A 24,803-nucleotide genomic window follows, 5' to 3' on the forward strand; every position below is an offset into this window, starting at 1 on the left:
GTATTTATTTGTAAATATTGTATTATTTATTCCAGCATTTCTATTGAAAGTTTACATAAATGCTTGTACGTTGAAAGTCATGGTGAAGGCTATATTTAAAGAAATACACTTTTAATAAAATACAACTATATGTTATAGGTTTACTCAATCTGCAAAATTTGAAATGGTCGCCGCTTGTGCTGAGCAACAGGTTTAATACAGAGTGCTGGTGACTCCTTAATCCACCCACTCATTCACTGCAATGCAATACATTGTATATGGTATACTTATTGGGTTGAAGAGAAAAAAAAACACTAATACCTGTCCTATATAAACTGGGGTGGGAAATACTCTGTAGGCTCTCTACTAACCACATATATGTAGTTTTGGAGGGGGACCATGTCATGCATATCCTGCAACACTCCATAGCCAATACAATAATACACTGCAACTTTTTTTTGCCAATATGTATCCATGCACAGTCTATTACAGTGTATTGCATTTGGGAGCTATGGAGGGGGTGGATAATGAAGTGCTGCTGGATATGTACGACTGAGTAATTCCCATGCCACTTTAGCTGAGACAGGTAGAAAAGCAGGGGAGCAATTTTCAATGGTGACATGAACCCCCCCCCCCCGCCACACATTCTGAAATAGCATTTTTGTCCCCCACCAGTTTTATAATTGCACTGTGATACACAAAGTCTGTCCTCGGGTTGCAACACTCACTAGCGAGTTCCAAACTGCCTCCGGAAGCAACGTCAACACAAGAGCTGTTCATCGGGAGCCTCATGAAATGGGTTTCCATGGCTCGAGCAGCCATTCACAAGGCTAAGATCACCATGCGCAATGCTTATGCTTTGGCTGGAGTGGTGTAAAGCTTGCTGCCATTGGACTCTGGAGCAGTGGAAACGTGTTCTCTGGAGTGATGAATCACGCTTCACCATCTGGCAGTCCGACGGAGGAATCTGGGTTTGGCGGATGCTAGAAGAACGCTACCTACCTGAATGCATAGTGCCCACTGTAAAGTTTGGTGGAGGAGGAATAATGATCTGGGGCTGTTTTTCATTGTTAGTTCCAGTGAAGGGAAATCTTAACACTACAGCATACATTCTAGACGATTCTGTGCTTCCAACTTTGTGGCAAAATTTTGGGGAAGTCCCTTTCCTGTTAATTCATGACAATGCCCCCGTGCACAAAGCGAGGTCGATACAGAAATGGTTTGTCGAGATCGGTGTGAGAGAACTTGACTGGCCTGTACAGAGACCTGACTTCAACCCCATCGAACACCTTTGGGATGAATTGGAACTCCCACTGCAAGCCAGGCCTAATCGACCAACATCTGTGCCCAACCTCACTAATGCTTTTGTGGCTGAATGGAAGTCCCTGCAGCAATGTTCCAACATCTAGTGGAGATCCTTCCCATAAGAGTGGAGACTGTTATAGCAGCAAAGGGGACCAACTCCATATTAATGCCCCAGATTTTGGAATGAGATGTTCGATGAGCAGGTGTCCGCATACCTTTGGTCAAGTAGTGAATGCCTAGTCATGTTCATATAATGTCAGACGTAAATTGCTGCAGTTTAAGACCATCACTGGAACATACTATATACCAGTTAAACTGAATATCATGCACTCAGAAATGTAATTCCTCTGCTGAAGATGTAAAACACAAATGTTATGGTCTTGTGAATGCTGGCTGAATTCTGGCATAGATTATGTCCTTTTATCTCAGCATGTCTACAGATTCTCCCTGTTTTTGTTTGCTTGGAAATGTTGATAATGGAGACAGAATAAACTGTGTAATCTAGCATTTATTGTGGCTAAGAAATGCATTGCCATTAATTGGAAGGTTTATCCTCCCACAATGTCACAATGGGTGGCAGAAATGTCAAGTTATGTATCACTAGATTGGATTTAGTACAAGATTAAGGGTATACTATGCAACTTTCATAAGGTCTGGATTCCTCATATAGAATACTGTATGACAAAAGGAGTCTGTATTGAAAACATGTCCACGTCAGGGGAGATACCTATTTAGGAAATACCTAGCTGCTGGGCTGCTCAGTCCTGGCCCTGGGGGTCTGCCATACTCTTGGTTGTCACTCTGGCCTTGGCCTAACACACCTGAAACCAATAATTAGTGTTTCACTAAGCCATGGACCGCTAGGGGCAGGATGTGGTGACCCATCTATATTGTGTGCAAGTAAAAATAGCTCTACAGTACTATTAGGCCTTTGATATGAATTATATGGAGGATATACTGTTTCTGTGTGTTAATGTGTAGGAGCTGTATGTGTGTTTTTACCCAAATTTTGATTTCCAAACCTTTCCCTCGAAACATTTTAAAAAAAAGATGGGAAGGAAGTTGTGTTGGGGAGAGAGTTGAGTCATTGGCTAGATTGGTGGGGGCCGGGCGTGCAAGTGGCTCTGGCTGGCTGGGCGGTCTGGATGAAATTTGATATAGAGAATGTCTTAATAAAGACAATGAAAAGTTAAGTAATGGTCTTTTACCTAGCTTGATGACAGTGGGCATTTTGGTAACTTTTTGTTGTTCTAAATAGAAATGGCTGGAAGGGCTATGGGTCATATTAGATTGTGTAAGAAACTCAGGAAATTCGTTTTAGATGCCCCTAAAATGGGAGGACCCTCAGACTCCCTGCAAAGTTATGTTTATGTCCCCCTCACTTCTAAAACCAAAGTTGCACCCCTGTAGAAAAGTGTTCTCTTTACAGCCCAATGTTGTCAACATACCAGTGTCAAACTTGTATTTTTCCATTATTGGTAAAAAATGTTTTTTAAAAGAAACCTTTTTTTTTTTTTTCAAAAAATACTTATTGCCTTTTCTTTTTGTCACAATAACATTGGCCATTGCTTAAATTACATTTTTCAATCCACATTGCAGTTTTTAAATGTGGGTTTTTATTTTGAAAGTTTCGTCATTTACCATACGAACGTGACGTCATCATTTGCGCTTGTGCCAGAATACTAGATAGAAAAAAAACATTTCCAAAACGACCAACGGGCGTGGGGAGTCAACTCAGCATCCATCTGTCATCCATTAAAAAAAAAGAGAATTTGGAGGATTTTGACCAGAACATATATAGCTACACAAATCGAATTTATTACGTTTAAAAATGGCAGATCCGACGACACATTCTGCCCAGATTTCGTGCGCTACATCGACCAAAGAATCCACATATTACGGTAGGACGTTATTTTCTAAAGCGTTTTTGTGTTTAATGCAAACATTTTGAATTAGTTCGAGATCAGTTCAACCACCCTAGTATATATCGATGCAAGTTCGAACAATTGACGTCTGTCTGACAGCAAGCTGGCTGACCTAGTAGCTAGCTAACGTTCGCAATGTCACAACAGGACACACATGTTGGCTAACTAAGTAGAATAAAATGCATCAATAAATAACTAGCTATAGATAACGCCCTCTATATTTCGTTTAGAAGTGTTGCGAAATGCCCAATACCATAAATAATGGGACCGTTTAAGACCAAATAAGCCTTTGAATGTTCGAGTAGCTGACGTTAACTCACAATAGGTCGTTTGTTCACTCAGCTGATCTCTGATCTCTTAACTATGTAAGGTAACGATTGTATTTTCAATGTGTTGCAAGCTAACTAATACGCTACCTACTTACTGAGGCTAAAGCTGCAAGCGTATTCAAATAAAATATTACTTTAACATTTAACTAAAAGACTACTAAGACTCTTAACGTTATACTGCCACATTCAGGAGACTCCTATGGATACATGAGAGATGCCTAACTAGATTGGGAAGAGCACACGCCCCTATTCGAATGTTTCTAATAATCACCCTGCCTAAAATTGGATGAGCAGAAGCATGGCTACCAGCCTTTTGCTTTCAATAATCAAAACCAACCTTGTCAGGTCAGTGATTTTCTGTGTAGAAATAAGGATGCATTCCCTGTTCTGGTTGTTAGGCCACCTTTGTTATACCAGTCACCTTTAGTTGTGTACAAGATCATCACTTATTACATGTAGGTGAAATATGTAATTGATGTAGCCTAGTCCTTTCTGAACTGGCATCATATTCACAGGGGAGGGGCCTTTTAATTGTTTCTATTTATTTCACCTTTATTTAACCAGGTAGGCCAGTTGAGAACTTGTTCTCATTTGCAACTACGACCTGGCCAAGATAAAGCAAAGCAGTGTGACAAAAACAACAACAGAGCTACAAATGGGATAAACAAGCGTACAGTCATTAACACAATAGAAAAATATGTACAGTGTGTGCAAATGTAGTAAGATTAGGGAGGTAAGGCAAATAGTCCATAGTGGTGAAATAATTACAATTTAGCATTAACACTGGAGTGATAGATGTGCAGATGATGGTGTGCAAGTAGAGATACTGGGGTGCAAGAGAGCAAAATAAATAACAATATGGGGATGCGGTAGTTGGCTGGGCTATTTTACAGATGGGCTGTGTACAGGTGCAGTGATTAGTAAGCTGCTTTGACAGCTGATGCTTGAAGTTAGTGAGGGAGATATAAGTCTCCAGCTTCAATGATTTTCCATTTTTAATTAAAACAAAACTGCAATTCATTCAAGTTATTGGCAGCAGAGAACTGGAAAGAAAGGTGGTGAAAGGAGGAGTTGGCTTTGGGGATGACCTGTGAAATATACCTGCTGGAGCGCGTGCTACGGGTGGGTGCTGCTATGGTGACCAGTGAGCTGCGATAAGGCAGGGCTGAAGTCAAAGATCGGTAGGATAGTCAGTTTTACAAGGGTTTGTTTGCCAGCATGAGTGAAGGATGCTTTGTTGTGAAATAGGAAGCCGACTGTAGATTTAATTTTGGATTGGAGATGCTTAATGTGAGTCTGGAAGGAGATTTTAGTCTAACCAGACACCTAGGTATTTATAGTTGTCCACATATTCTAAGTCAGAACCATCCAGAGTAGTGATGCTGGATGAGCGGGCAGGTGTGGGCAGCGATTAGTTGAAGAGCCTGCATTTAGTTTTACTTGCATTTAAGAGCAGTTGGAGGCCACGGAAAGAGAGCTGTATGGAATTGAAGCTCATCTGGAGGTTAGTTTACACAGTGTCCAAAGAAGGGCCAGAAATATACAGAATGGTGTTGTCTGCGTAGAGGTGGATCAGAGAATCGCCAGCAGCAAGAACGACATCATTGATGTATACAGAGAAGAGTCGGCCCGAGAATTGAACCCTGTGGCACCCCATAGAGACTGCCAGAGGTCCGGACAACAGGCCCTCCAATTTGGCACACTGAGCTCTGTCTGAGAAGTAGTTGGTGAACTACTTTGAAAAACTAGGGGTCCAGATTTTGCAGCTCTTTCAGAACATCACCTATCTGGATTTGGGTGAAGGATAAATGGGGGAGGCTTGGGCAAGTTGCTGTGGGGGGTGCGGGGCTGTTGACCGTGGTAGGGGTAGCCAGGTGAAAAGCATGGCCAGCTATAGAAAAATGCTTATTGAAATGATCAATTATCGTGGATTTATCCGTGGTGACAGTGTTTCCTAGCCTCAGTGCAGTGGGCAGCTGGGAGGAGGTGCTCCTATTCTCCATGGGCTTTACAGTGTCCCAGAACTTTTTGGAGTTGGTGCTACAGGATGCACATTTCAAACTGCCTGTGTATATTGGTTCCTAACGTCCCTGAAAAGTTGTATATCGCGGGGGCTATTCGATGCTAATGCAGTACGCAACAGGATGTTTTTGGGCTGGTCAAGGGCAGTCACGTCTGAAGTGAACCAAGGGCTATATCTGTTCCTGGTTCAATTATTTTTTGAATGGGGCATGCATATTTAAAATGGTGAGGAAAGCACTTTTAAAGAATAACCAGGCATCCTTTACTGATGGAGTGAGGTCAGGATACACAGGCCAGGTCGGTTAGAAAGGCCTGCTCGCCGAAGTGTTTTCGGGAGCGTTTGACAGTGATAAGTGGTGGTCGTTTGACCGCAGGCAATGAGGTTGAGATACTAGTTGAAGACAGCAGAGGTGTATTTAGAGGGCAGGTTGGTTAGGATGATATCTATGAGGGTGCCCGTGTTTGGGGTTGTACCTGGTAGGTTCATTGATCATTTGTGTGCGATTGATGGCATCAAGCTTAGATTGTAGGATGGCGGGGATGTTAAGAATGTCCCAGTTTAGGTCACCTAACAGCATGAGCTCTGAAGATAGATGGGGGGGCAATCAATTCACATATGTTGTCCAGGGCACAGCTGGGGGCAGACGGTGGTCTATAGCAAGTGGAAACGGTGAGAGACATGTTTCTGGAAAGGTGGATTTAGAAGTAGAAGCTCAAATTGTTTGGGCACAGACCTGGATAGTAAAACAGAACTCTGCAGGCTCTCGCTGCAGTAGATTGCAACTCCGCCCCCTTTGACTGTTCTATCTTATCAGAAAATGTTATAGTTAGGGATGGACATTTCAGAGTTTTTGGTGGTCTTCCTAAACCAGGAATCAGACATGGCTAGGACATCCGGGTTGGTAGTGTGCGCTAAAGCATTGAATAAACAAACTTGGGGAGGAGGCTTCTAATGTTAACATGCATGAAACCAAGGCTTTTACGGTTACAGAAGTCAACAAATGAGAGCGCCTGGGGAATGGGAGTGGAGCTAGGCACTGCAGGGCCTGGATTAACCTCTACATCAACAGAGGAGGAGGAGGAGGAGTAGGATAAGGGTACGGCTAAAGGCTATAAGAACTGGTCGTCTTGTACTTTCGAAACAGTAAAAGCAGCATAGATTCAAAGCATAATGTACAGACAAAGGTATGGTATGATGTGAATACAAGGGAGGTAAAACCTATGCATTGAGTGACGATGAGAGATATTGTCTCTAGAAACATAATTTAAACCAGGTGAGGTGAGAGGAGGAGGAGATGCACTGCAGTACTTAATGCAGCTGTTGGCCACACCAGATACGGACTTACTTTTGATTTTGACCCCCCCTTTGTTCAGGGACACATTATACAATTTGTTAGTCACATGTCTGTGGAACTTGTTCAGTTTGTCTGCTGTTTAATCTTGTTATGCTCATACAAATATTTACACATGTTAAGTTTTCTGAAAATAAACACAGTTGACAGTGAGGATTTTTTTTTTGCTGAGTATATTTAAAAAACTCTTTGCTTTCAATTTGACATGATCCTATGAACTTCACATGTTGGTGCTCAGGGTCCTCTCAGGGTCCTCTCTCTACCTGGCCAACATCCAGTGAAATTCCAAAATGCTAATGAAGTATTTAACATTCTTGAAAATATGTTACACATCAAAATAAAGCTAAAATACTTCTTAATCCAGCCGCCGTGTCAGATTTCAAAAAGGCTTTACGGCGAAAGCAAACCATGCGATTATCTGAGGACAGCACCCCGCATACAAACGCATGAAAATCATATTTCAACCAGGCAGGTGTGACACAAATGTCAGAAATAGTGATATAAAAATGCCTTACCTTTGATCTTCTTCTGTTGGCACTCCAAAAGGTCCCAGTTACATCACAAATGGTTGTTTTGTTCAATAATGTCCTTCTTTATATCCATAAAAACTCAGTTTAGCTGGTGCGCTTAAGTCAATAATCCACTGTTTCCCTCCATCAAAATGCATACAAAATTAATCCCAAACATTACTAATAAACTTTTCCAAACAAGTCAAACAGCATTTATAATCAAACCTTAGGTATCCTAATACGCAAATAAACAATCAAATTTAAGACTGAGAATAGTATGTTCATTCCTGGAGAAAAATGAGAACACGCTTTCCTCCACACGCTTGGAAACATTACAGCCAAAATGGGAGCCACCTAGAAAAACTACACTTTCTGGGTCATTTAAAAAAATAAAAAACAGCCTGAAACTCTTTCTAAAGACTGACATCTAGTGGAAGCCCTAGGAACTGCAGTTTGGGAGCACTTGGGCTTATAATTAGTACTAGCCATTGAAAATAATGGTAAGCTGAATGTGTTGGTTTGTCCTCTGGGTTTCGCCTGCCATATCAGTTATGTTATTCTCACATACATAATTTTAACAGTTTTAGAAACTTTTGTATTTTCTATCTAAAGCTACCAATTATATGCATATCCTAGCTTCTGGGCCTGAGTAACAGGCAGTTTGCTTTGGGCACGCTTTTCATCCGGATGTCAAAATACTGCCCCCTACCCCAGAGAGGTTAATGGAAATGCCCATTATATAAATGAGATATGTGATCGTCCAACCGTCAGGATTGGCTTGATAATTAATCCTGCTCCCTCCTGTTTGTCCCTTGTCCTTCAAGTGATGGAGCTGGTGTACTGGCGGAACCCAAAGAAGTCTGCGGTGGCCTTTGGCATGTCTCTGCTGGTCCTTCTGTCCCTGGCCACCTTCAGCGTCATCAGTGTGGTCTCCTACATGCTGCTGGCACTGCTCTGTGTCACAATCACCTTCCGCGTCTACAAGTCTGTCATTCAGGCAGTGCAGAAGTCTGAAGAGGGCCACCCCTTCAAGTACGACAGCTCAGCTTGGGATATGATGGGAGAACAAGGATATATTCTTAGTGTACTTAGTAGTACACAAGGCACATTGAACTTTACCCCTTGGAGTCATTGTCTGATTTGAGTCGTTGTAGTTTAAGCTTAGTTTTGTTTTTTTGGTGATGATGGTAAATCTTTGTCTCCCTCAGGGCTCTGATGGAGAAGGACCTGACCGTTCAGCCTGAGATTTTCCGAAAATATGTGGATGTGTGCCTGACCTATGTGAATCTTGCCATCAAACAGGCCAGGCACCTGCTGCTGGTGGAGGACCTGGTGGACTCGCTGAAGGTACTTGCTTAAGAACTCACTTTTGAAAAACGATCTGGCATTAATGGCCACTTGTACTCTTAAGTCTCTACCCGGTACAGCCAGAAGAGGACTAGGCACTAGAGGTCGACTGATTATGATTTTTCAACGCCGATACTGATTTATTGGAGGATCAAAAAAATCGGACAATTTTTTTCCCTTTTTTTTATTTTTATATTTACAGTTGAAGTCGGAAGTTTACATACACCCTAGCCAAATACATTTAAATTCAGTTTTTCCCCAATTCCTGACATTTAATCTTTTAAATGATTAACATTTAATTTAAAAATCCCTGTTTTAGGTCAGTTAGGATCACCACTTTATTTTAAGAATGTGAAATGTCAGAATGATTTATTTCAGTTTTTATATCTTTCATCACATTCCCAGTGGGTCAGAAGTGTACATACCCTCAATTAGTATTTGGTATCATGGCCTTTACATTGTTTAACTTGGGTCAAATGTTTCGGGTAGCCTTCCACAAGCTTCCCACAATAAGTTGGGTGAATTTTGGCCCATTCCTCCAGACAAAACTATAGTTTGTTAACAAGAAATTTGTGGAGTTGTTGAAAAACAAGTTTTTTTTTTTAATGACTCCAACTTAAGTGTATGTAAACTTCCTACTTCAACTATATATATTTGTAATAATGACAATTACAACAATACTGAATGAGCAATGAACACTTTTTAACATAATATAATACATAACAAAAAATCTATTTGGTCTCAAATGAATAATGACATGTTCAATTTGGTTTAAATAATACAAAAACACAGTGTTGGAGAAGAAAGTAAGAGTGCAATATGTGCCATGTAAAAAAAGCTAACGTTTAAGTTCCTTGCTCAGAACATGAGAACATATGAAAGCTGGTGGTTCAATATTCCCAGTTAAGAAGTTGTAGTTATTATAGGAATTGTGATGCATCAACTATTTCGCTCTATATCATTTTGTATTTCATATACCTTTGACCTTTGGATGTTCTTATAGGCACTTTAGTATTGCCAGCCTAATCTCGGGAGTTGATAGGCTTGAAGTCATAAACAGCTCTGTGCTTCAAGCATTGCTAAGAGCTGCTGGCAAACGCAGTAAAGTGCTGTTTGAATGAATGCTTACAAGCCTGCTGCTGCCTTTCACCGCTCAGTCAGACTGCTCTATCAAATTATAGACCTAATTATAATATAATAATCACAGAAATATGAGCCGTTGGTCATTAATATGGTAAATATGGTAAAATCTGGAAACTATAATTTCGAAAACAAAACATTTATTCTTTCAGTGAAATACGGAACCGTTCCTTATTTTATAGAACAGGTGGCAACCCTAAGTCTAAATATTGCTGTTACATTGCAGAACCTTCAATGTTATGTCATAATTATGTAAAATTCTGGCAAATTTGTTCACAGTTCGCAACGAGCCAGGTGACCCAAACTGTTGCATATACCCTGACACTGCTTGCACTGAACCCAAAAGTGACACAATTTCCCTAGTTAATATTGCCTGCTAACAGGAATTTATTTTAACTAAATATGCAGGCTTAAAAAAAATATACTTCTGTGTATTGATTTTAAGAAAGGCATTGATGCTTATGGTTAGGTACATTTGTGCAAAGATTGTGCTTTTTTTCGTTTGGTGAAGTTGTCTGTGATTCGATAACTTAACAGGCACCGCATTGATTATATCCAACACAGGACAAGCTAGTTAACCTAGTAATATCAACTATGTGTAGTTAACTAGTGATTATGTGAAGATTTATAGTTTTTTTATAAGATACGTTTAATGCCAGCAACTTACCTTGGCTCCTTGCAGCCATAAGGTCCTTTTTGACGCTGCACTCGCGTAACAGGTTGTCAGCCTGCCACGCCGTTTCCTCATGGATTGCAATGTAATCGCCGTCCAAAAAGGCCAATTACAGATTTGTTATGAACATTTGAAATCGGCACTAATTAATCGACCACGTCGACCTCTGCTAGGCAACCCTTGGAGCCTGATTCCTCTCTAGGTTTCTTCCTAGGTTTCTGTCTTTTTCTAGCCATACTTCTGTCTCTGCATTGCTCTTTTGAGTTTTTAGGCTGGGTGTCTGTAAAGCAGACTGCTGATGTAAAAAGCGCTTTAAAGGGGGGGTTCTAAGATTACATATGGAATTGTTTTAAGATTGTCATACTATGGCTTATTTAGCTATTTGATTTTAAATTGTAGGACCCCTTTAGGTATCACTTGTGGGAGTCGTAGAGTAAAACCGAAACCACCGTCATGTTCGTGAGAGTCTCCCCTTTCCATAGTGGTCATAATAAATCAACCTCTTTTGGTGAGAAGATCGATTTTCGGGATGTCTCATGGTCTTACAAACACCGCTCTAGCTCTGCCACCTTTCACCACAGATGCAGAAGTGTGACACCGGCGGATGTGGTGGATTGAGACGCGTCCAATGTAAAAAAACATATCTAGTTTAAACTGATGGATTTTGATGGGGATTTTTTTAAATGTTACTCTAGGGGGTTAAAATACATTTGATTGATTTTGAGTGTGTGTTCATCGGCATTGGCTACTGCGGTCTAGGATATTTCCAATGCTATGGCCTTTAAAGATGCACTATGCGGAAATCGCTCAGCCATTTCCTAGTTGCTGAAATTGTAATATTTCAGTTTGTGACTCTCTACATTGTGTAGAGTCATTGTACCATCTAATCTGCTGTGAAACTTATTTTCCGTAACCAAACAGATTGTATTTTCAGCTGTTTGAAGCTGGTGTACAAAACCCAAAGCAAAAGACTCAAAAACGAAACTTAAGAACTGAAAGCATAGAAATAGCGTACATGGAACAGATCTACCACTTCTTACACTTGCTTTCAATGAGAATGAAATATCTATAACCCACATTTCTATGTGAATTTGGTTAGGTCGCCTAAAAAGTTACATACTGTAGCTTTAATTTGATTTAAATGATTATTTCTAGCAGTGCTTGATAGACTATTCTGTCATGCATGTGAGTCTGTCAGTCTAGCTTTATCTAGACTGAATGGCAATACACTTTCTTTATGGATTTATTTTGACTGTAGGAAAAAATGGTTGTAAATAGGGCTCATAATTTTTTGTCCATATACACTGTGGTCACCTTCTGTGCCGTTAGCGATATGTTTTCACAACCCTGAAGTCCACACTATTGTGCATTGAAACGGCTGGCTAAGAAAGCCTGAAAAGCCGTCATGTGATGATGACTGGCAGAGAGCGAAATACCTGGCTGATGTTCAAATTAGGGATGAAGAGTTTATCAGATGAAGAAAGGAGTGGATTACACAGCTGAAGGCAGCCAGTGTGTGGTATCCTAACAAGTTTTAATAAAGGCTACATATTATGGGATGCTTGTTATATTTTCCTTTTTTTCCCAAACAGATAAAAAACATGAGCTGGCGCACACCCAGAATAATAGTTTGTGTGGAGGTGCTGACTAACGGCGAATAAACTCCCAGCAATTTAATGGGTATTTACCAATGTTTCGCCATCACTGTGTTTATACATGGAGTGAACGACTTCCTTTATTTTCATAGTTTAACCTTTTTTTTTTTTTTTTCAAACACACACAATGTTAGAATTTCGATGATAATTACATTGATCGATTGTGGCGAAGGAAAATGCAGCCCTTATGCTTGTCATGGCATTTAGCGGTATAGTGTTGTTGTGGTCTGAAATGTGCTGGTCCCTCTGTTGCAGCTGGCTGGTTTCATGTGGCTGCTGACTTATGTGGGCGCTGTCTTCAATGGCATCACTATCCTGATACTGAGTAAGACACTCCAGTCTTTGATTTTATGTCTAATGTCCCAAAACAGTGTGGTGCACCCAGTCACTTAGACACGTTATGTTCATGATAGTCTGTTTTTTAGTATTCTCTAAGAACCTAGACGTATCATGCTTTTTTTCATTCAACTATTGGGATTATGTTGTTTTTACGTATCTGCAGTCCTGCCTAAAATGTTGTCCCTTATGGGATAAAGTATTTTGAATTGAAACAATCAGACCTGTGTTTACATTGGGGAGGTCTGAATGGTGTATAGTAGACATGGTTTAAGTTGCCTCGTGAGATCCTGTGCAGTACTGCTGGAATAAATTGCTCTTTTAATGGGTTGATAGTATTCAATGAATAGCGTTGTGTTAAACTATCATGTTAGAGGTGTGTCCAACACTACACTACATGGCCAAAAGTATGTGGAATTGTGGATACCATTTTCAAATGAGTGGATTCGGCTATTTCAGCCACACCCGTTGCTGACAAGTGTATAAAATCTAGCATAGAGCCATGCAATCTCCATAGATAAACATTGGCAGTAGAATGGCCTGTTCTGATGAGCTCAGTGACTTTCAATGTGGCACCGTCATCGGATGCCACCTTTCTAGCAAGCCAGATCCTCAAATTTCTGCCCTGATAGAGCTGCCCCGGTCAACTGTAAGTGCTGTTATTGTGAAATGGAATCATCTAGTAGCAACAACGACTCAGCCGTGAAATGTTAGGCCACACAAGCTGTACAGTCTTGGCCAAAAGTTTTGAGAATGACACAAATCTTAATTTTCAGTCTGCTGCTTCAGTTTGTATGATGCCAATTTGCATATACTCCAGAATATTATGAAGAGTGAAGAGAAGAATTGCAGTTAATTGCAAAGTCCCTCTTTGCCACGCAAATGAACTAAATCCCCCCAAAACATTTCACTGATTCTCTCATTAACCTCTCTGGGATATTCGGGACGGTAGCGTCCACCTCAACAACAGCCAGTGAAAGTGCAGGTCGCCAAATTCAAAACAGAAATCTCATAATTAAAATTCCTCAGGCATACAAGTATTTTACATAATTTTAAAGATAAAATTCTCATTAATCCAGCCAGTGTCTGATTTCAAAAAGGCTTTACGGCGAAAGCACACCATGATCGTTAGGTAAGCGCCTAGTCACAGAAAAACAGCCATTTTTCCAGCCAAAGAGAGGAGTCGCAAAAGGCAGAAATAGAGAAAATGAATCACTAACCTTTGATGATCATCAGATGACACTCATAGGACTTAATGTTACACAATACATGTGTTTTGTTCGATAAAGTTCATATTTATATCCAAAAATCAGAGTTTACATTGGCGCGTTATGGACAGTAGCTCCAAAACATCCGGTGACTTTGCAGAGAGCCACATCAATTTACAGAAATACTCATCATAAATGTTGATGAAAATACAAGTGTTATACATGGAACTTTAGATAAACGTCTTCTTAATGCAAAAATATATCTAAAGACACTGAAGCAGCAAACTTTGGAAATTAATATTTGTGTCATTCTCAAAACTTTTGGCCACGACTGTAGACGATTCTGTGCTTCCAACTGTGGCAACAGTTCGGGGGAACACCCTTTCCTGTTTCAGTATGACAATGCTTCCGTGCACAAAGCGAGGCCCATACAGAAATTGTTGAGATAGGTGTGGAAGACCTTGACTGGCCTGTACAGAGCCCTGAACTCCATCGAACACCTTTGGGATGAGTTGGAACGCCAACTGCGAGCCAGGCCTAATCAGTTCCCGACCTCACTAATGCTCTTGTGGCTGAATGGCAGCAAGTCCCTGCCGCAATGTTCCAATATATAGTGGAAAGCGTTCCCAGAAGAGTGTAATAGCAGCACAGGGGGGACCAACTCCATATTAATGCCCATGATTTTGGAATGAGATGTTTGACGAGCAGTTATCCACAAACTTTTGGCCATGTAGTGCATCTGGAAACCTCCTTAGAAATGACATACTTGACCGACGTCCACTCTGTTTCTCATTGACAGCTGATATCATTTTCTTCAGCACGCCTCTGGTTTATGAGAGAAATAAAGTAAGTGTGAATGGAAGCAGTTTTTATTTGGCATACAATTACTAATGTTTGTTATCAACCTGTGTGCTTGTCGGGTAAAAATTGTTCTCTTTCAGACTCAGATCGATCAATACATTGAACTGATTCGCACCAGAGTTGAAGTCACACTTGCAAAGTAAGGGCATTCTTTTTCTAATCATCAATGTGTAGATAAAGTGAAATCACAGAACACAATTTTCAGTTTTTCGGCAGTATAAGTGGACATTTTACCTTTGGAGTCATGGCATGAAGGAACGTAGCATCAGTACCTTCATGATCAACTGTCTTGGTGGGACCATTAAAAGGATTTTGTCTTTGTCCAGAAACATTATGACACCTAATGTATCTGTGTATATGAAGGTGAAAGGCCAGCCACACCAAACTTGTTCTAGTATAGTATTATTCATTTTTTTCCCCATTTCCTTTTCAGGCTTCAAGATAAACTCCCTGGGGCAGTAAAGCGCACCAAAGCAGAGTGACGGTCCATGAACCCTATTCAACAACTAATCTCCCTCACTTCTACTGCAACTCCAGTCCTACACAGCGTCGAACTAGTGGCAGTCATCGCTCAATATTCTATGTACCGTAACTAACTTGCATAGGGTGCAATGCTTGTGTTTTTGTTGTTGGAGCCATCCACATTCTGTACATTCTCTTGATCCTCAAAGACCATGTACTCCTTAACATATGATTCCTGGTTGAACCAGGGGGGGGGTTTAAGTCAGGAGAATCAGTGATTCACTTTTAATTATTTCAAGGATACAGAATGGTGTGTAACATCTCTAAAAAGCAAATGTTCGTACTCTAATCTGTTTTGCGGAGAAAGTTCTTTGTTGTAGTTTTGTACATTTTCACAATAAATCATTTTTAATTTATGAAGAAAAAAAAAACTTAAGCACTTGGTGTGTGTGTTTCTGTTTCTGAATTGTGAAGTTTCTGGGCCACTCAACGTTTTCAGCATCGTCTCAGTTCATCCTAAAGATACTTGGTCTCGAGTATTTTGTAAGTAATTCATCAAACTTGAAATAAAAATGAAGGAAACTCTGGAAAAAGCTCTCATCAGTCATGATTGATCCTGTTATGTGTGTATGAGCTGGGGAAACGGTTAGCAAAGCAAAGGCATACACAGATGTTCCAAACTTCAATATGGCTGCATTAGCATTTGCCCAATTTATTTGCAAAAGAGCAGCCTAAGAGGTGCGTAAGTAGGCTACATATGCCACTTCAATTATTGAATTAAAAAAATCCCCCCCCCCAAAACGTTTTTCAATGACACTCTGGCACCTTAACCGGAAGACTGGTTTAAGAAGTACAGTATGGTGATGGCACCCCATAGCCCTTCACTGAGTAGGCCACAGCGCAGGATATAGTGCCATCTGGCTCTCATCACATTTTACTTCCATCCCTGACAATTTGTGAATTTTGGGGGAAGGGGGAAAAGATGACATATGAAAGGTTTGAGTGGATGTAGGGAGGCTACAGTTCTTTATTCTGAGCAGTAGATGGCGGCAATGACGTGAACTAGGGAACAATTTGGTTAAAACATTGAGTGAATGATTGAAATTGCTCAAGCTGGAGCAAGATCACATCAGATGTGGTTGGTACTTCATATTGAGAAGTCATCCCATAAGAGTTATTAGTTTGATGGTGGTGATTATGATGACCGTGCCAGACTAACCAAACCTGGGGCCCTGGGGAAAAAACATTTTATTTTAACAAACACCATTTTGATGTTTTAATTGTACTAATTTTGCCTTGGGACTGAGGGAAACATTTTGTTTTAAAACTAATTTCCTGCAGTTCTACACATTTTGCCATGGTTTATGCTGTGTTCTTATGTGATCTGGGTGAATCAAACATAACTAAATCAATGGGGGTCAACCGGTGATGAAGAGGTCAAGGTGGATAAGATATAACTGTCCTTATACTGGCCAATAGACGTTATAAGAGAAGGATCCAGATATTCAGAGCAAAGAGTCTGTTGTCAATTATTCCTCAGCCCAGTTAGCCTTAAACAGTCACAGGACCCCTGTTGTCAATCTCTGATTGGCCAGGTTATGCATGGCTTTATTGTCCCTGTTTACACTCAGGGGCCACTATATGGCCAACTATGTACACAAGCAGTGGGTTCTATACACTGGGTTGGACCCCTTGGATATCTCAAGGGAAGTAAGATACAGTCAGGTCCAAAATGATTTGCACCCTTGATACAGATAAGCAAAGAACGTATAAAATAAATGATACAAAACTGAGCTATATTGTATGCTTTTGAGGGGGGGGGGGGATTATATTATTGTAAACTAATACAATTGCTCAGATTTGGTTTAACAAGTAATAAAAACAATTCCCAATACCTTTCAATTACTCACATTGCGAGGATAACGGCACTGAGCCTTTTTCTAAAATGTTTTATGAGAATGTTTTATTTTCATGTCATCTGACAATAGCACCGATAGTTCCAATCCAAATGTCATTTAACAAACTTCAGGAGTTTAGATTTGTTGAATGGCATGAAAATAGAGCTTTTTGGCCACACCTACCAGTTGTGGGTTTGGTGCATATGCAGAAAATAACCCCACACCTACTGTAAAATATGGAAGTGGATCTTTGATGTCATGGGGCGATTTTTCTTCCACTGGTCCTGGGGCCCTTAAGATCAACAACAATCATGAACCTTAATCAGTACCAGGCCATTATAGCCAAAAACCTGGTTGAGGCTGACACTTGGCCGCAAGTGGATCTTCCAGCAACACAATAACCCCAAGCACACATCAAAATCCACAAAGAAATGGTTCGGCTGGTGAGGTCCATGTAGTGCTCCCTACAGTGCTCCAGAGCCGCCTCCAAGGAGGAACGTCCACCAGAGCTGTTGCCAGATAATTTCATTTTGTAAATAGGTTAATTGATACTCACCAGACGGCTTGCTTGTTTGTTTGTTTGATTATTTTGGGATTTAAGGTCCGGAATGATATATCCATATTTTTTATTAAATTTTTACATCTCCTTTTGTTTGGGTATTTGGCCTGGCTGGGAAGCTTCAATTGCCGGTAAACACTGAATCCAGCAAATATACACTGCTCAAAAAAATAAAGGGAACACTTAAACAACACAATGTAACTCCAAGTCAATCACACTTCTGTGAAATCAAACTGTCCACTTAGGAAGCAACACTGATTGACAATAAATTTCACATGCTGTTGTGCAAATGGAAGACAACAGGTGGAAACTATAGGCAATTAGCAAGACACCCCCAATAAAGGAGTGGTTCTGCAGGTGGTGACCACAGACCACTTCTCAGTTCCTATGCTTCCTGGCTGATGTTTTGGTCACTTTTGAATGCTGGCGGTGCTTTCACTCTAGTGGTAGCATGAGACGGAGTCTACAACCCACACAAGTGGCTCAGGTAGTGCAGCTCATCCAGGATGACACATCAATGCGAGCTGTGGCAAGAAGGTTTGCTGTGTCTGTCAGCGTAGTGTCCAGAGCATGGAGGGGCTACCAGGAGACAGGCCAGTACATCAGGAGACGTGGAGGAGGGCAACAACCCAGCAGCAGGACCGCTACCTCCGCCTTTGTGCAAGGAGGAGCAGGAGGAGCACTGCCAGAGCCCTGCAAAATGACCTCCAGCAGGCCACAAATGTGCATGTGTCTGCTCAAACGGTCAGAAACAGACTCCATGAGGGTGGTATGAGGGCCCGACGTCCACAGGTGGGGGTTGTGCTTACAGCCCAACACCGTGCAGTACGTTTGGCATTTTCTAGAGAACACCAAGATTGGCAAATTCGCCACTGGCGCCCTGTGCTCTTCACAGATGAAAGCAGGTTCACATTGAGCACGTGACAGACGTGAGAGTCTGGAGACGCCGTGGAGAACGTTCTGCTGCCTGCAACATCCTTCAGCATGACCGGTTTGGTGGTGGGTCAGTCATGGTGTGGGGTGGCATTTCTTTGTGGGGCCGCACAGCCCTCCATGTGCTCGCCAGAGGTAGCCTGACTGCCATTAGGTACCGAGATGAGATCCTCAGACCCCTTGTGAGACCATATTCTGGTGTGGTTGGCCCTGGGTTCCTCCTAATGCAAGACAATGCTAGACCGTTCCCCAGACCTGAATCCAATTGAGCACATCTGGGACATCATGTCTCGCTCCATCCACCAATGCCACATTGCACCACAGACTGTCCAGGAGTTAGCGGATGCTTTAGTCCAGGTCTGGGAGGAGATCCCTCAGGAGACCATCCGCCACCTCATCAGGAGCATGCCCAGGCGTTGTAGGGAGGTTATACAGGCACGTGGAGGCCACACACACTACTGAGCCTCATTTTGACTTGTTTTAAGGACGTTACATCAAAGTTGGATCCGCCTGTAGTGTGGTTTTCCACTTTAATTTTGAGTGTGACTCCAAATCCAGACCTCCATGGGTTGATACATTTGATTTCCATTGATCATTTTTGTGTGATTTTGTTGTCAGCACATTCAACTATGTAAAGAAAAAAGTATTTAATAAGAATATTTCATTCATTCAGATCTAGGATGTGTTATTTTAGTGTTCCCTTTATTTTTTTGAGCAGTGTATATTTGTGGATCAACCATCCATCAATTCTTAAGTAAGAAGTATCCTCACTGTATAATGCTGAATAGATTTGTTGATTTATTTCATTGTCACAACAAATTACTTCAATCATTAACATTAGAATTAAAATGGCTGCGGTTGTTGTGTCTATTTCCAGCGATGTAAAAACTGATGTCAAGGAAAATGAGACCTGGAGCAAGGTTGTGGGTCGAAATACCCCGAAAGGAGACTGTTTTACCTCTTTTTATCATGGAGAGAGAAATCCTGACAAAGGAGGAGGCCATACCACAAAGGAGGAGCTCTACCACAGTCTCATACATGAAATTCATCCAAACCACTTGAGGTCAGCACAGAGAGTACGTGCACTCTGGCGTATGTATCTTCTCAGTAAGGAAGCAAAAGCCAAGATTCTGATCAGAGGAATAACAGTCAGAGGAAAACATGTCGTGTTCAAAGAGAATAATCTGTTCGGTTTGAAGTTGCGCGTGGCTGACCAGAACTCAATTCGAGTTACAATTAAAGAACTAACTGAATCTGCTGATGATAGTGTTGTGACTTAGTTTCTGGCTATAGCTGGATGTAAGGTGGTGGGGAGAGTGATGAGGCACATGATAAGATACAAGGGTCAACTTACAAACTCCTCCAGTGGAGATTGATTTGTGTATGTTGAAGCAGCATCCATCATTCCTATAACATGGTCTGTAAAGATGGGCCCCTCACTGGATCAAAGTATTTTATGATGGACAAGGTCCTGCGCCTATATAGGACTGGCTGACACAATCCCACGCTAGAGGGGGTCAGGAGATGCTAGAGTACAGTCCTACTCCACTGGACAGCATAAAGTGCATAGAGGAAACGTTGTCACACTATTTGCCGGACACCAATCATGTCCCCGTGAGTAGGGCAGACGTGTCCCATATCTCAGCCCGAAATGACTGAGATTGAAGAGAATAATTCCTCGGCTCCCAAGGACAAAGATGGAGTGAATTGAACATTGGAGAATGGTACCTGATGAGCCAGAGTCTGCAACATTGACCTCTCATTCCAAGAAAATGAGGAAGAAAAAAGAAAAATGCTAAAAATGAAGCTGGGAAAGTGGCTACTGAGACGAGTGACAATCATAACCCAATAGAAAACCTTGAGGTTAATAAGAGATCCCGAAGACGGTGCAACTCTCTGGGGAATACAAAAGAAGGCAGCCAAACATCAATGCTGGCCTTCATTCAAACAATCCAGAATCAACATACACCCAAGCGGCCCAGGGTACAAGCCCCCCAACAGAGTCTGGAGTTAGGTCACCTGCAGAAAGAAATATGGAGATATGGAGGATGTAATTCTGGGGAGAAGTGGAGAAAAGTCCCCCTAAATAGCCATCCAAACCGAAATCATTGATGAAGGATAGAAATCATCTATATTTGAGTAACCTATATTATCTGGTTCAGAGAAGGACATTCTGTGTTTGTGAGCATAACTTCTGTCGCTAACATGGCTTTTCAAGAGAATGAGCAATCTGCTGATAATTCCAACTCTTGATACATGTCCCAAACAAAACCTGCCTTCGAGTCAAACTCAGTTCCCTTAACCCAGGGATTAGAAAACATTGTACCATGAAACCTTTTCAAACCGTTAATCAGGCTAAAATGCTCTGGGACCATCGTTCCAAGCCTAGAAGAATATTGGGAGGTCATCTGAATATTCGTAGCATTATTTCTAAGAGTGAACAGGTAGAACATTTATTGAACGACTCTAATCTAGATTTTTTTCTGTTTCTCTGAGACATGGCTGAAGAAATCTCCTATTTCTGCCTTTAATGTCCAAACTGGCAGCTTCATTAAATAGGACCCGCAAAACAAGAAGGCCAGTATCCCAGAGTCGCCTCTTCACTGTTGACGTTGAGACTGGTGTTTTGCGGGAACTATTTAATGAAGCTGCCAGTTAAGGACCAGTTCGGTGTCTGTTTCTCGAACTAGACACTCTAATGTACTTGTCCTCTTGCTCAGTTGTACACCGGGGCCTCCCATTTCTCTTTCTATTCTGGTTAGAGACCGTTTGCTCTGTTCTGTGAAGGGAGTAGTACACAGCGTTGTACGAGATCTTCAGTTTCTTGGCAATTTCTCGCATGGAATAGCCTTCATTTCTCAGAACAAGAATACACTGATGAGTTTTAGAAGAACCTCTTTGTTTCTGTCCATTTTGAGCCTGTAATCGAACCTACAAATGCTGATGCTCCAGATACTCAACTAGTCTAAAGAAGGCCAGTTTTATTGCTTCTTTGATCAGAACAACAGTTGTCAGCTGTGCTAACATAATTGCAGAAGGGTTTTCTAATGATCAATTAGCCTTTTAAAATGATAAACTGGGATTAGCTCACACAAAGCGCCATTGGAACACAGGAGGGATGGTTGCTGATAATGGGCCTCTACGCCTATGTAGATATTCCATTAAAAATCAGCCGTTTCCAGCTACAATAGTCATTTACAACATTAACAATGCCTACACTGTATTTCTGATCAATTTGATGTTATTTTAATGGACCAAAAATTGCTTTTCTTTCAAAAACAAGGATATTTCTAAGTGACCCCAAACTTTTGAACGGTAGTGTAAATATCAACAAGACTGTTTGTATGTACTTCCCTAAGAAATCCATTGATTCTTCCCAACGAGTTGTTCTTGTTAATGAGGAGAATCTGAAAGTTGTGTCTAACTTCAGGTATCTTGGTTTCATTTTGGACTCCAACTCGACATGTAAGAAACATGTGAAGAAGGTGGTTAACACGGTTAAGTTTGGATTGTCCAACTTTAGGTTGATAAGACCTTTCCTTCCTCTGGAGGCCGCCAAACTATATATGCATGCTGTGATGTTCTCACATCTGGGATATTTCCTCACATGCTGGTCACAAGCAGGAGCTACTATCCTGAAACCAATTGAATCACTCTACAAACACTTAACATTTGCAATGCACATGGACTTGAGAAGCTGCAATGATTATTGTGCTTTTAAATTTAAATTTGAAACATGGCTAAAATCTATCCAAACCTGTACACATAAGTTATCTGTGGTTCCTCAAGACGACAGTTGATGATCGTGTTGTTGTTAGAATGATATATTATTGGATGTAATGTATTTGTATTTTGTATTGTTTTAGTGAGTATGTGTATTGTGGCTATGTAATTGTCCTTAGCTGCTCTGGAACTATGGGTGCAAACCCCGGCACATTTACATGGATGTTGCATTATTGTAATATTGCTGTTGATTAATGTGCATTATCCCCTATAAAAAAAATAAAAAAATAAAAAATAATTATTGACCACAAAATCAACATTTTGCATCTCAGTCTCCAGACTGAACCCAATTAAAAAATCTTTGGTTTCAATTGAAGTGGGCAGTCCTTAAGCACAGACAGAAGGATTTCAATGATCTGGAAAAATTCTGTATGGAGGAATGGTCCCTCCCAATGTATTTCCAATCTCATGAACATTTTTAGGAAAAGGCTTAGTGTCGTTATCCTCGCAAGGTGAGGTATTGAAACCGGGTGCAAATCATTTTGTCAGGTTAGTGTTTTTTGTCATGAATCTTATTCTGGAGAGTGGTCACTAGCTGGCACAGCCACAAAGTTATAAAATCTGATTTAATCCTAACCTTAGCCGCACTGCTAACTCTAATGCCTAACCCAAAAAGCATATTTTTGTTTTTATAAATTTTTACAAATTAGCCAATTTTGACTTCATAGCAAGCAGAAATCTTTCACTTCTGCCTCAAGAACAAGACTCATCCCAATAAACATCAACCCTGCATAATGTTGACCCCTATCTGTTTTAGAGAGAAATATATAAACAAAATCTCTTTCTCTGAGAAATTAGTATAAAATATTAGTATTAGTATAAAATAATATAATTTCAAAAATAAATTTTGGGGGGGGGGGCATATTTGTATTATTTATTTTATACAATCTTTTTTGTTCATCTTTATCAAGGGTTCCAGTAATTCTGGACCTGACTGTATATCTGTTCTATTGGTGAATGTGCAACCACTAAAGATCAAACTGGATGAGCTCCGCTCGAGACGATCCTATCAACGGGACATGAAAAACTGTAATGTGCTATGTTTCTCAGAGTCGTGAAACAACAGTAAGATGAAGGGGGGACTGGTGTGTTTCTTTATTAACAGCAGCTAGTGCACAATCTCTAATGTTAAGAAAGTCTCAGGTTTTGCTCGCCTGAATTAGAATACCTCATGATAAGCTGCAAACCATACTATTGACCAAGAGGGTTTTCATCTATATTTTTCGTAGCTGTCTATTTACCACCACAAACCGATGCTGGCACTAAGACCACACTCAACCAGCTGTATTGGGCCATAAGCAAACAAGAAAATGCACATTCAGAGGCAGCGTTTCTCTTTGCTGGTGATTTTAATGCAGGGAAACTGAAATGCGTTTTACTTAATTTTTACCATCATGCCACTTGTGCAGCTAGAGATGACAAAACTCTAGATCAACTTTATTCCACACACAGAAACGAATACAACACCCTCGTCTTTTGCAAATCAGACCGTAACTTCATCTTCCTGCTTCCTGCTTACAAGCAAAATCACAAACAGGAAGTACCACTGACGCACTTAATACGGAAGTGGTCCGATGAAGCGGATGCTAAGCTAGGACTGTTTCGCTAGCACAGATTGGAATATGTTCAGGTATTCATCCGATAAAATTTAGGAGTTTATCACATCAGTCACAGGCTTCATTAATAAGTGCATCGACGACGTCCTCCCCACAGTGACCATACGTACGTACGTACCCCAACCAGAAGCCTTGGATTACAGGCATCATCCACACTGAGCTAAAGGCTAGAGCTTCCACTTTCAAGGAGCGGGCACTAATCCGGACGCTTATAGGATATTCCGCTACAACCCCCGGTGTGCCATCAAACAGGCAAAGCGTCAATACAGGGCTAAGATCAAATCCTACTACGCCAGATCTGATGGTCGACGGATGTGGCAGAACTTGCAAACCATCACTGATAACAAAAGGGAAGCCCAGCCGATATGTGCCTATCGACGCAAGCCTACCAGACAAGCTAAATGCCTTCTATGCTTGCTTTGAGGCAAGCAACACTGCTCTCCATAGCAGATGTTAGTAAGGCCTTTAAACAGGTTAACATATTTGCAAGGCCGCGTGGCCAGATGGAATACCAGGACGAGTACTCAGAGCATGCGCTGACCAGCTGGAAAGTGCCTTCACTGACAATTTCAACGTATCCCTGACCCGGTCTGTAATACCAACTTGTTTCAGGCTGATTACCACAGTCCCGTGCCCAAGATCGCCAAGGTAACCTGCCTAAGTGACTATCGCCCCATAGCACTCACATCTAAAACCATTAAATGGTTTCCTACTGCTCTCTCTTCGTCCGCCCACGTGTTCTCGCACACCCCGAGAGCTTCTGGTCAGCGGGGTGGTGGCACCGGGATCCTCATCTCTCCCAAGTGGTCATTCTCTCTTTCTCCCCTTACCCATCTGTCTATCGCCTCCTTTGAATTTCATGCTGTCACAGTTACCAGCCCTTTCAAGCTTAACATCCTTATCATTTATCG

The 24,803-nt window shown here is 41.2% G+C and overlaps 1 protein-coding gene across 1 annotated transcript; it reads left to right on the forward strand.

The window, feature by feature from the left end:
- Window positions 1-2,964: 2,964 nt before the first annotated feature.
- LOC118390542 (reticulon-3-like) lies at window positions 2,965-15,539 on the forward strand. Its single transcript, XM_035781208.2, has 7 exons — window positions 2,965-3,185; window positions 8,246-8,453; window positions 8,630-8,768; window positions 12,492-12,561; window positions 14,580-14,626; window positions 14,722-14,780; window positions 15,075-15,539. The coding sequence occupies exons 1-7, from the start codon at window positions 3,116-3,118 to the stop codon at window positions 15,121-15,123; spliced, it is 642 nt and encodes a 213-aa protein (XP_035637101.1). The 5' UTR covers window positions 2,965-3,115; the 3' UTR covers window positions 15,124-15,539.
- Window positions 15,540-24,803: the final 9,264 nt, after the last annotated feature.

This window comes from Oncorhynchus keta, chromosome 11 (genome assembly GCF_023373465.1).
Source record: "Oncorhynchus keta strain PuntledgeMale-10-30-2019 chromosome 11, Oket_V2, whole genome shotgun sequence".
NCBI classification, from domain to species: domain Eukaryota; kingdom Metazoa; phylum Chordata; class Actinopteri; order Salmoniformes; family Salmonidae; genus Oncorhynchus; species Oncorhynchus keta.

What these genes read in the sequence shown, in the direction of transcription:
- LOC118390542 (XM_035781208.2), top strand. Translation starts at nt 3,116, where the DNA reads ATGGCAGATCCGACGACACATTCTGCCCAGATTTCGTGCGCTACATCG. An exon ending in CATCACTATCCTGATACTGA is followed by an intron (nt 12,562 to 14,579) that starts GTAAGACACTCC and finishes TCTCATTGACAG; the next exon opens with CTGATATCATTTTCTTCAGC. An exon ending in GTTGAAGTCACACTTGCAAA is followed by an intron (nt 14,781 to 15,074) that starts GTAAGGGCATTC and finishes TTTCCTTTTCAG; the next exon opens with GCTTCAAGATAAACTCCCTG.